We start from the raw sequence: 16691 nt of genomic DNA, 5'->3' as shown, positions 1-16691 counted from the left end.
CTTACAGTGCTCTCTGACTGGAAACATTAGTGTTTGTGCATTTCCTGAATTTCTTCTAGTCAGAAAGTTGAAATAGTTTTTAGCAAACATGTAACAATTTGAACCTTTTAACTTCAATGCGAGTGTAATTTTATTGATTTTATCACTATTTCTCAACCTTGATTGCCATGATGTGATGTAATTGCCTATATCTAAACTTCAAGAAGCTACAGGTTAGTTTCTTTGTAGTTAAGCACAAAATTACACAAAGAGCTATCTGTGCTCTGACCACCACGGGTATCGAAACCTGGTTTCTAGTGTTTTCAGTTCACAGACATACCGTTGTGCCACTGGGAGGCCTACAGGTTAGTGATCTAAACACATAATGAAAGCTCTTTCCTTTTGTAAGCCAATATGACATCCAGTTCAACAGACTCATGGAGAGATTGGAACAAACTGATAAAAGCTTAGTGTGCTAATGTGCTGCTAGAAGAAAAGATGTTTGTGAAAAACTTTTATCTCAGTTACAGTCCTGTATTTTTTAAAGCTTGTGAAAAATTTGCTTTATCATTTTGTGTTTCACTTGAATTATGATGTTACAGTATGATAAGAAAAAAAATTGTTCATGGAACAACATGAAGGAGAGAATTATTAGGCTTAGTTATATCATTTTATGCTGAACCATATCAATTTTGTTTCACCAACATGGCTGCTGTTTGTTAGGTCATATCAGCCAAAGTGATTGTTTGAATGGGTAAAGGCAATTACCGAAATGTGATTATAAAAAGAGCTTAAAAATTATTATAAACATTAAGTTAAAACTTCTGATTAACAATAAAAAAAAGTGAGCTTGCTAATAATTTTGAAATGCTCAAAAAGTTATTTTTATTCTTTGACAGTGATCATATGATCATAAACATGGAAATTTGTGTGGTATTTTTGGATCAAAACAAATATAAAATTTAGAATTTTATAGAATAAAAACTTTACTGGAAATATTCACCAGTAATTGAAATCTAAAACAATGGAATAAACATTTTTAATTGTTTCTTACAATGAAACATTTTAGAATAATGAACACTGTGAATTCATGCATATATATATGATATTTTGTTTTGTAGAAGCTTCGAAATCTTTACAAAGTTAATTTCAAGTTTCAAGCCATTTCATCCCATAGTTTTTGGTTTTTTTTGCAGTGCTGTAGTACAAACTATACAATAGTTGCGTAAGGTCAAGAACCAAAGCATTTAGGAGTTATAAAAAATTAAGTTCCTATTTTCATCAACAAAGCACATCCTTTTTAAATCTACTTTCATTTAACTAACCTTACACCTAAGGAATATTATTAAGTACCTAAAAACACATCTTCCACAGTTTTAAGTTACTAAAAATTACTCAGCTTTGTGTCTTGCTATATTTGATAACCTTACCTTATTATTTGGTAGAGTAAATATTTAAATAACCTGGTATTTTTCACAAACATTGTCTGTTTGTAAACATGCTCATTTACAATTATGAATGGAATAAAACTATATTTTAAAGATGTGATGAGGAAGCAGCAGCTAAAGCTCAGGCTCAGAAGGCACTACGAGAGATTGAAAACCAGCTGGTTGAAGTCCAGGAAGATTTAGAATCTGAAAAAATTTCCAGAATGAAAGCTGAAAAGCAGAAAAGAGACTTGAATGAGGTAAGATTCAAAACAAAATCCTTACTGTCATTGAAAACCCATATTACTTTTCTGTTTAATTTGTATATCATTTTATAAAGAGTTTCTTCCAAAAGTGAAAATATTGTTGAAAGAAAAGAACATCTAGTATTGAGAAGTTTAAGTTCTTGTTACATCTTCTGGTTATACAGTTCTGTGTTGTACGAACTAAAAACATATGAAATAACAAGATTTATAAACCAAGTAAAGCAAAAAGAAAATATTATTCATCAAGACTCATAAAGGAAAAAAAAAGTGGAAACTGTCTTACAGTACCATTCTTAGATAACTCTTGTTTTACAGATTATAAATACAGAACATATACTGTAAAAAATGTTGGTTTGTGTTCCCTTATGGAAAAGTTGTAAGTATTGAAAGCATTTTAAAACCATTTAAAAATATACTGTAAAAAATGCTGGTTTGTGTTCCCTTTTGGAAAAGTTGTAAGTATTGAAAGAATTTTAAAACCATTAAGACATATACTATAAAAAAATGTTGGTTTGTGTCCCCTTTTGGAAAAGTTGTAAGTATTGAAAGCATTTTAAAACCATTTAAAAATATACTGTAAAAAATGTTGGTTTGTGTTCTCTTTTGGAAAAGTTGTAAGTATTGAAAGCATTTTAAAACCATTAAAAAATATACTGTAAAAAAATGTTGGTTTGTGTTCCCTTTTGGAAAAGTTGTAAGTATTGAAAGCATTTAAAACCATTAAAAAATATACTGGAAAAAAAATGTTGGTTTATGTTTCCTTTTGGAAAAGTTGTAAGTATTAAAAGCATTTTAAAACCATTAAAAATATACTGTAAAAAAATGTTGGTTTGTGTTCCCTTTTGGAAAAGTTGTAAGTATTGAAAGCATTTAAAACCATTAAAAAATATACTGTAAAAAAATGTTGGTTTGTGTTCCCTTTTGGAAAAGTTGTAAATATTGAAAGCATTTTAAAACCATTAAAAAATAAATGACTTGTATTGCTTCAAAAGATAATTTTTACAATACTTTGGACTTGAGTTCAGCATTACCAGATTAAGTATAAGTACTTAAAACCATTTACATATACTTCTTACATTCATTTAAAAATTGCTGAAGCTCTGTTCTTAGTTAACAAGCTCAGAAATATAAGCACTACTTGATGTTACTTATTTTCAACAAGATTAGTTATCAGTTTTTATTAGTATCATTAGTTTCATCATTATCATTGATTTTATGAAAATGTAACTGATTGTTATTGTGTCCACCCAAGTTTCATAAGGCATACTAATGACAGAAAAATAAAGAATTACAATATTTAATAAACGTTTAAATGAAGATTTTTCAGATAAACATGTTTCATTAGGAACTGGAAGCTTTGAAGAATGAGCTGCTAGACTCGTTGGACACAACTGCTGCTCAGCAAGATCTCAGAACAAAACGTGAACAAGAGTTGGCCACATTGAAAAAAACTCTTGAGGATGAATCTTCTGCTCATGAAATCCAGCTAAGTGATATTCGACAGAAGCACAATCATGTCATAGAGGAACTTAATGACCAGTTGGAAGCACTTAAAAAGGTATTTATTGATTTAATATGAGAAATGGTACCTTTTTGTTTTTGTTTTCACATAGATGAAGTTTTGAAATCTTATTTTTGTAATTTGTAAATAAATATTTTGTTTGTGTTTATTCAGTTCTTTTCACATAAATTATATTTTATTTGGGGTTTTTATTTATTAACTTCACTTTTTTTTTTCTTTGTCTTCAAGGAATTGGAACATATAAGTTAACTATTTTATAGTTTTATTTACTATAGAATTAGAAATTAATTTTCTAATGTGAATATTTTTTATTGAGAAGTTTTAAGTTTTTTTGTGAGAGTGAACAAAGTAAACTCTTGTGCAGTTACTCTGTTTTATAGGTTTTTTTTTAATGTTAATAACATTTCCTCACTAAAGTTCCTGTTATATTTTACAGGCAAAGTCTTCATTAGACAAAATGGCCACCAACTTACAAACAGAGAATAATGACATAGCTGCTGAACTCAGAACTGTCACAGCAGCTCGACAAGAAATTGAACGTAAGAAGAAACAGTTTGAAGGTCAGGTACAAGAGATGGGAATGAGGCTAGCGGATCTGGAGAGAGAGAAAGCCGAAACCACTGAACGTGTACTAAAGTTACAAGTTAGTACCATTTCACTACAAACAGTGCTGTTGGTATTTAGAAATTTTGTTAGCATGTGGTGAATCAAGTAAATAAATAATTTTACTATTTTCTAATATAGTTCATTTTTGTCTTATATGAATAATGGGTATAATTTTTAGATATTAAAGTATTTTATGTTTGTTAAATTAGGATGTGGAAACTTTGTTAAAATGTGCATAAATATAGATTAAAAAACAACAAACAGACATACACTGTTATTCTATAAAAGATAAAAATATTAAATAAATTAATTAAGCTACAAATAATTTTTAACGTTAATACTTTTTATAATGTTCTTCTATAGATTTAAAATAAGCCAAATTTTTTTACCAGTTTTAAAGTAAATCTTGATATGTAGCTTTTACATAATTGGGAGTTTTTGTAGATTCACACATATTAAAGCATACCTCTTCTTTGCATAATAATGGAATACATTTCCTTGTTCAAAGAATCAGTATCATTGTTGTAAATTATTTGATTTATAATGTATATTCCGATGGAAAAATGCCCCCCAGTGCCACAGCAGTATGTCTGCAGACTTACAACGCTAGAAACCGGGTTTCGATACCCATGGTGGGCAGAGCACAGATAGCCCATTGTGTAGCTTTGTGCTTAACTTCAAAACAACAACAACAACTGATGGAAAAGATCATGATAAATATGCAAAAAAGATTTGTTTTGAAAACTTCTTAATAATAAAAAGTTACTAAAATATACCAAAATAAAGTTTGATTAGATTGTTTAATATCCCATAAAATATGAATTGAACTTGAATCATTCAGAATGAATGTAGTGACATGGTAGATTTCAGTGAAGCAGGCAAATTATTCATTGATTAAAATTGGCATGAAAGATAATAGCTGAGCTTGGAACATGGTATATACTTGTATGATTTGGATGACAAAGTGTGAAATATCATTAGGTATTACTGAAGCAAAATAATGAGTTTATATGAAACAGTTAAGTGTAATTATGATTGGGTTGAATGAAATAGGACATGTATTCAGTATTTGTTATATAACAAATTATAAATACAGGTTCAGTTAGATTTGCATTATGCAGGATATATTTTTATGGACCTTCAATTAAATAATTGTATTTCACTAAAATAGGATAGGTATTGAGTTATCTTGAATGCAGCCTGCTTGCTATTTACTGGACTTGAAACAGAATAGACATTGTCTGGTTTGCGTAAAATAGGATAGACATTGATTAGGTTTGTTTATTTTGAATGGAACAAAATCAGCATTGATTGCATTTGATTAAAACAGAGTAAATATTAATTAGGTTGATTAACATAGCATTTAAGAACAACAAAGGTCCTGTTCATCATCAAGGCTGTCCCATCCACTTAAAAACATTAAATTATATCCAGCCCTGATCATTTAAATATTTGTGAACCCTTCCTTTAGATTCCTATAAATTTACTGCATCTATCACATCTGAAGGCAACCAATTCCAAAAGCCAACCATCCTGTTAGAGAAGAAAAACTGGCTAAGCTGAAGATGGCTTTTACCCTGAAAAAACTTATATCTTTATCCCTTTGTTTTACCAGTCTCACCATTAAATGCAGAAAAAGATGACGCATCTATAATGGCAATTCTCTTAATAATTTTTAACACCTTAATCCCCTCTTAACCTTTCATGAGAAAAAAAATTACAGAAAGCTTATACTGTCTTTGTATGACAATTTTCATTCTAGTTGCCCTCTTTTGAATCATTTCTGACAATTTAATGACCTGCTTAAAAAAAAAGGAGCCCAATACTGAGTATACTGCTCCAGATGAGGCACAGCTAGTGACCTATACAATGAGATGATAACCTCTTTGTTTTACATTCAATATTTCTGTATATACAATCCAAAATTCTAAGGTTATTCCCATCAGAATTATACTTATAATCTAAATTATGATAACCTTGCATTTATTGTAAGTAAACACAGAACAGATAAATTTGGGTCCATTTTGAACAAAGTGTGATAAGTATTGGTTGGGATTGAAACCATGGGGTACAGATTAACAGTTTTACCTGTACTTCAGGCCGAAGTAGAAACAGTGACCTCCCAGCTGGAAGAAATGGACAGTAGAGCTACTCAAGCAGCAAAAAGTACAAGTAATCTTGAGATGCAGCTTAATGAAGCTCAGGTAAGCATAATTGATTAAGTTTTTAGTTTTTTGTACTTTTCATTCTCTAAATATTACTAATAAATAATTTAAATGGACGTACGAAATATAGTTTTTCATTCATATCTTAACATGGCCTGGTGGTTAAGGAAACTGAACTCACAATCTGTAGGTCGCAGGTTCAAATCTTATCACTGAACATGTTCACCCCTTTCAGTCACCAGTGCATTCTTTGTTGACAGTGCATGGTGTTGATTAACTGTCTTCCCTCTAGTCTTTTGCTTCAAAATTAGGAATGGCTAACACAGATAGCCCTTGAGTAGCTTTATACAAAATTCAACAAATAGAATTTTTCATTCAGTTATGTTTTATCTTTTTTAATAAACAGTTCAAACAATTGTATGAATTTCATAATAATTTGTCAGTATTTCTTTGAAAACATACTCTGATAACATACAGTATAATAACTTTAACCTATAAGGTTATACCTAACAATGAATTACAATTAAAGTACTGTTTCAATATTTTTATGACAAAAACTCACACAAAATTTATAAGTTCAATGCATTAGTATGTAACAGTTGCATTTGTTTTTAAACGATTTTCTAATAAAGAATAACACAAAATATGTTGAGTACTACATAACATTTTAAAATGTTGTTTTGTAGGATCTGTTACAAGAAGAGACAAGGCAGAAGTTAGCCCTTAGTTCTAAGCTTAGACAATTAGAGAGTGATAGAGATACTCTTCAAGAACAACTGGAAGAGGAAGAGGAGGCGAAGAAGAATTTAGTAAAACAGATTTCTACATTAAGTCAACAGGTTAATCAGTTGGTTTTCTTTTGTTCTGTCAAATTTTTGGATTTAATTATCAATTGTCTGGTAAAGAGAAATAAACTGTTCTCATAGTTTTAAAATTTGATCTGAATAATCATAGAAAACAATAACATGTATTAAAGTTCATATTAATAGAGAAAATTTATAAAATTGCAATAACTAAGATTGATAGGAAGTTTCAGTTTTTTTGCTTTCATTTGGTTCTGAGTAAAAGCTTTAATAACAAAACTTCCAAGGATATCTGAATCTGTTCATGAGTATTTCCTTTGGAAAAATTTTAATTGTATGATTAGATGCAAGATTTGAAAAAGAAAGCAGATCAAGCAGATGAACTTTCCACCACATTAGAAGAACAAAAAAAGAAAATGGGTAAAGACTTAGAGGCTCTCCAGAGGCAGATAGAGGAACTACAGTCCATAAATGATAAACTGGAAAAGTCTAAAAAGAAGCTTCAGTCTGAGGTAACCTAAAACCTGTTTTATACTATCTAAATTTCTGAGCATTTTAAGATTATTCTGCAAACCCATAATTTTTTTTAAATATTAGCCTTTATATTTTTAATTAGAATTTCTATTGTATTTCAATATATTTTTCACTAAATATTAGCTTATTGTAATATGGTTTGTGCATTATTTTTGCAACAAAATGAATATTTATTTTTGCAATTCTTTCTATGCATATAGAGAATATAAATATGAAGGGAGTAAAATTAGCAATTATAAATACCTAGAATATGAATTAGACAAAACACGTTTTTGGAGGATGTTACAATAGAGTTTGGAGCCATTAGACTCATTTTTTATCTGTATAAGGAGGATACTAATTTTTTTGTCTTTTAACAAGGATATTGCTATAGATTTGGAAAACCAGCAGACTAATTTTTTGTTTGCTAAGGAGGGTATTGCTCTAGATTTTGACAAAATAGTAGAATAAAGCTGTACATGAATAATGAACTAAATTCATTATTCCAAAACATACTTACCTCCGCTGACACTTATAGCTATTACTCGACTGCCATGGTTTCAACTTTGCCCATCTAAGCATTAGTCTGATTATTTCTCACTTGCTCCAGTCTTTTATACTCCACACAATTGCCCTTGGTGATATTTGTCTCGTGATACTCTCCATTTACGTCAATGCACCCACTATCCTAGTGTTGTATATAAGTACCCATTCAGATAATGTTATCATTTTTTGTCAGCAAAAGTGCTGCAATAGTTAACGTCCTTAGTGGAAATTTTCGTGTCGCCTAGTGGCTTTCTGTATAATTTATCTTTAATAATTATTATTAAAAACAAATTGCTCTGAGGCTGCTTTTGCCAATGATCCAGGACAGTCTGGAGAGAATTTGGATTCTCTTTTTCTGGTACCTTTGTTTACTGGATTGGCTTCTCACAAGGCCAATTTGGATCAGCCACCTTTTGCTCCATTTCTTCAGCTAGTCAGTCAGGTTTATGAGGTTTTAGGTTTTGGGGCTTTCTTCAGTTGCCTTTGAATTACTCCTTCCTTGATGGCTGAAAGATCTGAGGGTGACTACTTAGTTTTCCTCCTTCACCTGATGATGCTGTTCATGCTGGGAGATTTACTGCTCAATTACGTGACAGGATAGCTATGCCTTGTCCCCCATGCTTGTCTGAACAGCATGCTTTGGCTTACCACTGCCAGGAGGATGTATGTTTAGATTCCCAAAGAATTGATCTCCTTTCTGATATGTGGGGTTCTAGACTTGACCCTGTGATCACTTTGAACAGATTACAATTTTCTCGAATTTGTTTAACCTTTACTACTGTTCTGAGATATTTATCTTTTCTCCAAGTTTTGTCAGAAGCCTATAAGCATTCCCCACATCAATTTGAGGACGAAATGGATCCCTTTCTGACTTCTGCCTTGGTAAGATTGTCAGCTTCTGCTCTTTCCTTGGTTTTCTGGCTTATATGTTGTTGAAGTGTTGTTGTATACCTGCTGAAGCCCTCTGTGAGTTACGTGAGGCTCCTTTTCCCAGAGGCATTGGAATCATGAATTGATGTTGCCCTTTGCATTGTTTTTTGTCGTCATTAGCTTCTAGACTTTCTTTGGCTTCTGCTGGAAGTCATGGTATGAATGCTCGTAATGTGTCCCAACCCTTGGCTTCTGCTTCTCAATTTATTGGTACTCAAAATATATTCCATTCTTAACTTTGAGGCTCCTCTGCTCAGGCAAACCGTCAAGAATGGTGTTGGTGACTACCCTGTGCAGGTGAGGTCTGGGGGAGTGAGGTTACAACATTTTCTAGACACTTGTAATTCCTTCACCACTGATCTATGGGTACTTCAGGTTCTGGTGTCAGGGTTGGTCATTTGGCTCACTTCTCCACCTCTGTTATCCTCCCAGTCAGTAGTATTTCCATCCCCAACAAATCCACGGAGTATAGATCTTTGTTCCAAGGCTATCAGAGAGTTTTTGGTCAAGGGGGGCATCATCCAGTCACCTTAATCAGGAGAAACATCTTAGATCTTGAGTAGTGGTTGGATCAGACAAACACTACCAACAGTGTTCCTATACAGCCCCCTCGTCTCGAGATTCATTTCTTCACAGATGGCTCACTTTAAAGATGGAGTGCATATATCGACAGTCAGGAATTCCAGAGTTTATGGATGGAAGACGAACCTACCTTCCAAACCAATATTTTAAAACTTCTTGCTGTTCAGCGAGCAATGGTTCAAAATCTCGATCTATTGAAGGGGGAAATCATCATGAGTCATTTTGACAATTCCACAGTGGTCTCTTACATTTCCCATCAAGGGAGCACATGTTCTCTGTACCTTTGTTTTCGAACTTTGGATATTCTCTACTGGGCTCACTCCCATCATATCAGCCTCCTGGTTTGCCATGTTCCAGAGGGGATGAATTTAATAGCAGATCACTTGTCTCAGCCCAACTGAATTCTCTTGACCGAATGGATGCTCCATCTCAAGGCTTTCTGGTAGATTTGCTCTCAGTTCAGGACTCTAATAACTGATGCATTTGCCACTCAATGGAATTCTCAACTACAGGCATTTTAGTCCCTGGTGCCTCGTCTTCTGGCTTTGGTGATAGATGCATTCTGTCAAGATTGGACAGGATTGCACTTCTATGCCTTTCCCCCAATTTGTCTGTTACCCAGAGTTCTTGTTATGATCCGATCCACTACTTATCAAGTAGTGTTGGTAGCCCTAGCTTGGCTGGCCCAACCATGGTTTCTTCTTATACAGTATCTTCAAAAGTGTCCACTTCTGCCACTTCCTCTTTGGCCATCTCTGTTGATGCAACCACAATCCAACATTCTGCACCTAGACATTCCCCAGCTCAAACTTCATGTATAGAAGTTATGTGGTTCTTTGAACAGCATCGGGATTGAACTTCCAAAGTTGCCTTGTATTTGTCTCTATCTGTCCTCAGACCTACAATGGCCATTTATCAATGGAATTGGCACACTTTTTGCTAGTGATGTCTCGCGAGGAAATTGAACCCACTTCACCCAAATGTGCCCACCATATCTCGTTTTTTGACCTGGCTTTTTGACAAAGGTCTAGCTTCATCTACTGTTGCTTTATATAAGGCAGCTTTATCAACTACTTTTTGATATTCTAAAAATCAGAAAGTATTTGAATTCCCAGTGCTATCCAGCCTTCTCAAATCATTTATAGTCCTTTGTCCCAAATGGCCTTTTCCATTACCTACCTGGGATATTAAGGTGGTATTACATGCTTTGTCATGACATGCATTCAAGCCTTTGGCCTCATGTACCATGTATCACTTTTCTCTTAAAGTGTATTTTTTGTTCCTGCTGGCATGTGAATGTCATAGTTGTTTGCACTACATGTGCACAGGACTCTTTATCACTCTACTTATGTTCTGCTATACCCTGATAGATCTTTTCTACCTAAGACTCTGGCAGACAGGGAAGGGGATAAATCCTTCTCACCAATTCATTTGCCAGCTATTTATCACCTCTATGACCGATCAGACCCAGATTGTTTGTTATGTCCTGTCAGAGCCCTGAGGTGTTATGTGGCTCACACTAACTCCTTTCGAGGTGCTATAAATTGACTCTTTATTCATTGGGATCCTTCAGTTTCCCGATTACTTTGACGAAGTGGCTTTGGAAATTGATTCATATTGCTTATTCTTTACTTTCTTTACAGGCAAGGAAACTTTTGCGAGTCACATCCCATCAGATTTTTCACATTTCTATGTCTTCAGCTGCCCAATTGAATTGTCTGCTGGAGGATATCGTGTAGGCTGGTATGTGAATTTCTCCCAATGTGGCTGTTTTGACCACATCTGCTAGATTATAAGGAGAGGGAGAGTATTTTTCTCTCCTCCTCTTGTCTCTTTACTTTCCAGGGTCCCTTACCTTTTTTTTTTCACTGGATCCTGCTTTGTGGCAAGTGTTGTTCAGACAGGTGTGCTTTTATCCATCCAGTTCCACACTAGCAATCAATTTAACTATACTTACTACCAGTTACAACAGGCTCTGTAGAAATGAGGTGTTCCATAAGACCATCTAGGAGCTCACTAGATGGTATTACTATTTTATGCTGGACCTCCACTCATTACTATCATGAGTAAAGCTAAAGGGGATCCTGTCCATCCCTGCCAATCATTGGATTGAATAGATCAAGGTCAATTTGCTTTTAAAAATTTAGGGAACATGGTTCACCTATTGTGCTGTTCCTCAGGACTCCTCAACTCACATTACCCCCTAGCTTCTACTAGTGGAGCTAGGAAGTCCTTACCTCATGGTCTACACCCAGTTCCAGTCACTGGGGTGGTGGACAGGGGCTTTTCCACCAAAGCGTTCAAGTGATTTCCTCTGCATCTTGGAAAAGAGGGTTAAGTTGGGGGCCCTCCTACTCTTGTCCATGGATGTTTTTTTTCCATATGTTAGTAGGAGCAGCACCAGCCTATGCAGGAGCCTACTCATAATACCAGTTCAGATTTAATGCTTGGCTATCTGGTTGGGGTGTACATGGCCCTTCTCTTGATCAATATTGGAAGGAGATGCACTACCTCCTCGTAATTCCTAATGCAAAGTGGTCCCATCCTGTGACCTTGATTGAGCATGGTGTTCCATGTCTTCTACATAATTCTGGAGATGAGTGGAAGGCTCCTTGCCCACTTGATTGGGGAGTGAGAATGAATGTTCATAATTCTACACCTGATGAGTTTTGTTCCTTCGGTAGAGTAAAGCATACATGATCCCGTCATTCCAAGCTTGGGGTGTTGCCTTTCAGGCTTTTTCAGGTGGAGAAGTTTGTCTGCTTCGGTGTTGCTTACTTTCTCATACTGATTCCGGTGGTTTGTAACTCATCACTCTATGACTACAGGTTGGATTCCAATCAAAACTGTATCTATATATAACATTGAAGTCCAATTGCCCTAGCCACCAATGAGAGATATAGGGACCAAGACCCCTTAATTCCAACCCCGAGTTGTGGAACTTGGTTGGTGCTGGCCTATAGTGATGATACAGGAACTAAGTTCAGAGTGAAGAGTATACTTGTTCTGGATGTAGTGTGGTTCCCCTACTTGGGTACCACTCTTATCTTGGTACACCCTTGATCTATGCAGACACTTTCTGTATATATATACTGTCCTCATCAGCCTCTCCACCTTCTTAATGTGGGATTCTAGCTATACGTGGCAGCAGAGGTAAGTATATTTTCGAAGTTAATATTTTCCTAAATTGAAAATATATTTCCAATAATACTTACCTCCACAGACACTCTCCCGCCCTTCCTCCCCAATAAGAGCTGGTGTTAGAGACTGGAATTGAGTCAGTCTTGAAAAAGTGATAAAATTATATGAATGAGGTGCTTATATACAGTGCCAGGATAGAGGGTGCATTGACATAGGTGGAGAGTATCGCGAGACAAATATCACCAAGGGCAACTGAGTGGGGTATAAAAGACTGGATCAAGTGAGAAAAAATTAGACCAATGCTTAGATGGGCACAGATGAAACCCTGGCAGTCTATCTATAATTACATTAGTCATATCTATACATACAGAGGAAGATTTTTATCACTAATAAAGCTGAAATGTAATAGTTTGATTAATTATAAATAAATTAATTATCTGTTTACATATGGAGAATAATAAAGTACAGGTAAAAAACCAGCAATTAATGAGATCAGTGGATAATATGTTAATGATTTTTTGTAAATATGAATTAGCAGTGAGAAGATTGAGAACCAGAATACTAAAATGTGAAATGAAATGTGAATTAGATTGTTTGTCTGCACATAGAAAATAATGAAGTGGAGGTGAAAATATAATGTGAAAATTTAGATGAAATAGGATTTTGTCAGTAGTTAGAGTATTTTGATATTTTAGTTTCTTAACTGTAGTATAAAATTAAATAGGAAGTAATTTAATCATTTTTTTATAGGTTGAGGACTTAAATGTGGAGCTAGACAGCCAGAGAACTAAAATATCAGAGTTGGAGAAAAAACAGAGAAAGTTTGACCAAATGTTAGCTGAAGAGAAAGCAGTTTCTGAGAGAATTTCTCAGGAGAGAGACAATGCTGAGCGAGAAGTTAGAGAGAAGGAGACAAAGATTTTATCTCTAACTCGTGATGTGGATGTGAAGCAAGATCTACTAGAAGAACAAGAACGTCTTCGTAAGCAGCTGCAGTCAGAACTGGATGACTTAATGAACAGCCAAGGTACTGCTGACAAAAATGTAAGTTGTATTTTAGTCTTTTATGAATTATATTGTTATTTTGTTTATTGAATGTTAACATGATGTTCTTTTTTATCAGTTAGTATGTATATAAAAAAACTGTTATGTGATTTAATTTCTATTAAAGTAGTTTCTAAAACTTAAAAGTACTTATTTAAAAAAAAAAGATGCAACTCACAGTGTTAAAGCCAATCAACTTTTGCCAGTGCGAGTGTTTTTGTGGTCATAAGATCCATATGGAAAATTAATAATACAGGTTGTTTCAAGCATTCAAATCACTGTCTACAGATATATTTTTCATTGATAAAAGATCTTATTAAAAAGGATGAATATTCATGTTTTAGATGCTTATTCATTTCCATTAAGTATCCACATTAGTAAGATATAATTGTGGTTCATGTTAGTGTGATATTTTGTGTAGAGTCAGCTTGTTGATTTTCATTGATAGCTCTATATTACAGCAACATTGAATAAACATACAAGTTTTTAGTTTTCTTTATTTTTGGATTTTTCTTTCGTATTATTGTAATATAAATTTGAAAATATAGATAACTTAGGATAAGTAATTTGGATCATCTGTTGCATAATATAATTATTAAAAGGTTCATGAACTGGAGAAGGCAAAGCGTGTATTGGAAAGTCAACTGGCTGAACAGAAAACACAGATTGAAGAACTTGAGGATGAGCTTCAGCTCACAGAAGATGCAAAATTGAGGCTTGAGGTAAACATGCAAGCTATGAAATCACAGTTTGAACGAGATCTTCAAGCCAAAGATGAGCAAGCTGAGGAGAAGAGAAAAGCACTAATAAAACAGGTTTGTATGAGTTTAATTATTGGTATATAAACAGGTTCAACAATAGATAAAACTAATCAAAGAGGTTTGTATTTGTGTACGTATTACTATACAAACAGGTCTACCAATATAATAGTTAAAGCTGATTAAACAGATTTGTATGTATTTAGTTTACAGGTTTACCACTTTAATAATTAAAAGCAATTTAATGGGTTTTTGTGTGTTTTTTTATTACCATACAAACAGGTTTACTAGTATAATAGTTAAAACTAATTAAACAGGTTTGTATGTATTTATTTATTAATATAAAAACAGGTTTACCAATATAATAGTTAAAACTGATCAAACACATTTATAGTGTTAGAAAAACAAGATTTTGTATCATAGTTAAGATTGATCAAACCTGTTTCTGTATATACACCAAATAATCAAGTTTTTAAAAGTATTGCCAACACTTAACAGAAGGGTTGTATCTAGCACTAAACAAACATGTCAACATTCTAATTAACATGAATAAAAAAAACATTTTTTCCTCATTTTCCTAATTAATATTTTAGTTTCACTTGTAGTATTGATTTGTTTGCCTAAAGACCACAAATCAAGGAGGTATATCTATATACCAAGCACAAATCAAACAGGTATGTCTGTGTAATAGTGCTCAAATCAAATAGGTATATCTATATAACTAGCACAAATTAAACAAGTGTATCTGTATAACTACTCAAATCAAGAACATATATGTATATAACTAGCACAAATTAAACAAGTGTATCTGTATAACTACTCAAATCAAGAACATATATCTATATAACTAGCACAAATTAAACAAGTGTATCTGTATAACTACTCAAATCAAGAACAATTGTTTAATTTGTGCTTGATATATAGATATAGTGTATCTGTATAACTACTCAAATCAAGAACATATATCTATATATCTAGCACAAATTAAATGGGTGTCTATAACTAGCTTAAATAAAACATATGTATAACTGACACAAATAAAACAGGTATATCTATATAAGTAGCACAAATAAAGCAGCTATATCTGTATAAAAACACAAGTAAAACAGGTATATCTGTATAAAAACACAAGTAAAACTGGTATATCTGTATAAAAACACAAGTAAAACTGGTATATCTGTATCAAAACACAAGTAAAACAGGTATATCTGTATCAAAACACAAATAAAGCAGCTATATATGTATAAAAACACAAGTAAAATTTATATATGTATGAGTAGTACGATATTAATTCTGCCATTGTACTAGTTCAAACTAAGCATGTTCATTTGTCCTTCTAGCAAAGAATGGAACATATTAATCAGTTCTGTATTTAGCACTAGCTTTCTGTATATGTTGTATAAATTAGACAAGTTTATGTGTTTAACTAGCACAAACTAAATGGATATATTTGTGGGTGATTAGAGTGGATCTAATATAGTAGGTTCATTAGTTTTTAGTTAACACTAATGTAATTTTTTGTCAGTGTGTAATTACTATTAGAATTTGTACAAAATATACAGATTTGTCATAACATTTTAGTTTTTAATTATCAAGATTCTTTCACTTCAGTAATTTAATACTAACTAATTAAGTAAATTTGTTGGTGATCTTGAATGGCATTGAATCTTCGTATGTCAGCTTTAGATCATTACATCGACTAATGATAAGAATTATGTATTAATAGATTGCAAGCTAAAACATTATGTTCTTTAAAAGGTTTACAGAATTTTCATGTAACATATAGAACACTTTTCTATAATTGAAAATGTTATGCCAACAAATTATTTACTGTTTTAAAATTATTGTTTATATTTCCATCGTAAATAATAAATAAAAATAAATAAATAAATTTATTAAATTATAATAAATCAATAATTCTCATAGTATTTCCCAGAGAATTTTGAATGTACTTGTATAGTTGTATTTCCATTTTCATACAAGTAAATAAGATATTGTTTCTGTAATTTTCAAAAGCTATATCTAAGTAAATAATTCTAGGAACCTCTGAACTTAATTCAAATATATTAATTTTTATGAATTACTCGTGATTTAAATTAGCCTCAAAGAAATACTGTAAGTAAAGTTGCTCATCATGAAATCTGCAAAATAATACGTCATTTAATGTTTTCAATTTAATCCCATGCTGCTGGGGAAAATCCATCAAGCTAATTAATTGAAAGAAAAACGTTGTAGCAGTAGCAACATTTGAAGCAATCACATTTCTTTGGGCTTAGGGCCGGCATGGCCAGGTGGCTAGGGCACTCGACTCACAATCTGTGGGTTGCGGGTTCGAATCCCCTTCACACCAAACATGCTCGCCCTTTCAGCTGTGGGGGCGTTATAATGTTATGGTCAATCCCACTAATC

At 33.0% G+C, this 16691-nt stretch overlaps 1 protein-coding gene across 1 annotated transcript in view; it reads left to right on the top strand.

Annotated features, from left to right (window-relative positions):
- Positions 1-16691, top strand: part of LOC106460397 (myosin heavy chain, non-muscle-like) — a 187260-nt gene that overhangs the window by 153055 nt on the left and 17514 nt on the right. Inside the window, exons 25-32 of the mRNA XM_022387112.1 lie at positions 1522-1666; positions 3018-3230; positions 3631-3837; positions 5900-6004; positions 6652-6804; positions 7113-7280; positions 13231-13524; positions 14127-14339. Coding sequence (XP_022242820.1) covers positions 1522-1666; positions 3018-3230; positions 3631-3837; positions 5900-6004; positions 6652-6804; positions 7113-7280; positions 13231-13524; positions 14127-14339 — 1498 coding nt within the window. The remainder of the gene's footprint in view (positions 1-1521; positions 1667-3017; positions 3231-3630; positions 3838-5899; positions 6005-6651; positions 6805-7112; positions 7281-13230; positions 13525-14126; positions 14340-16691) is intronic.

This window comes from Limulus polyphemus, unplaced genomic scaffold (genome assembly GCF_000517525.1).
Source record: "Limulus polyphemus unplaced genomic scaffold, Limulus_polyphemus-2.1.2 Scaffold764, whole genome shotgun sequence".
Classification (NCBI taxonomy): domain Eukaryota; kingdom Metazoa; phylum Arthropoda; class Merostomata; order Xiphosura; family Limulidae; genus Limulus; species Limulus polyphemus.
This window is presented reverse-complemented; position numbering and strand designations above follow the sequence as displayed.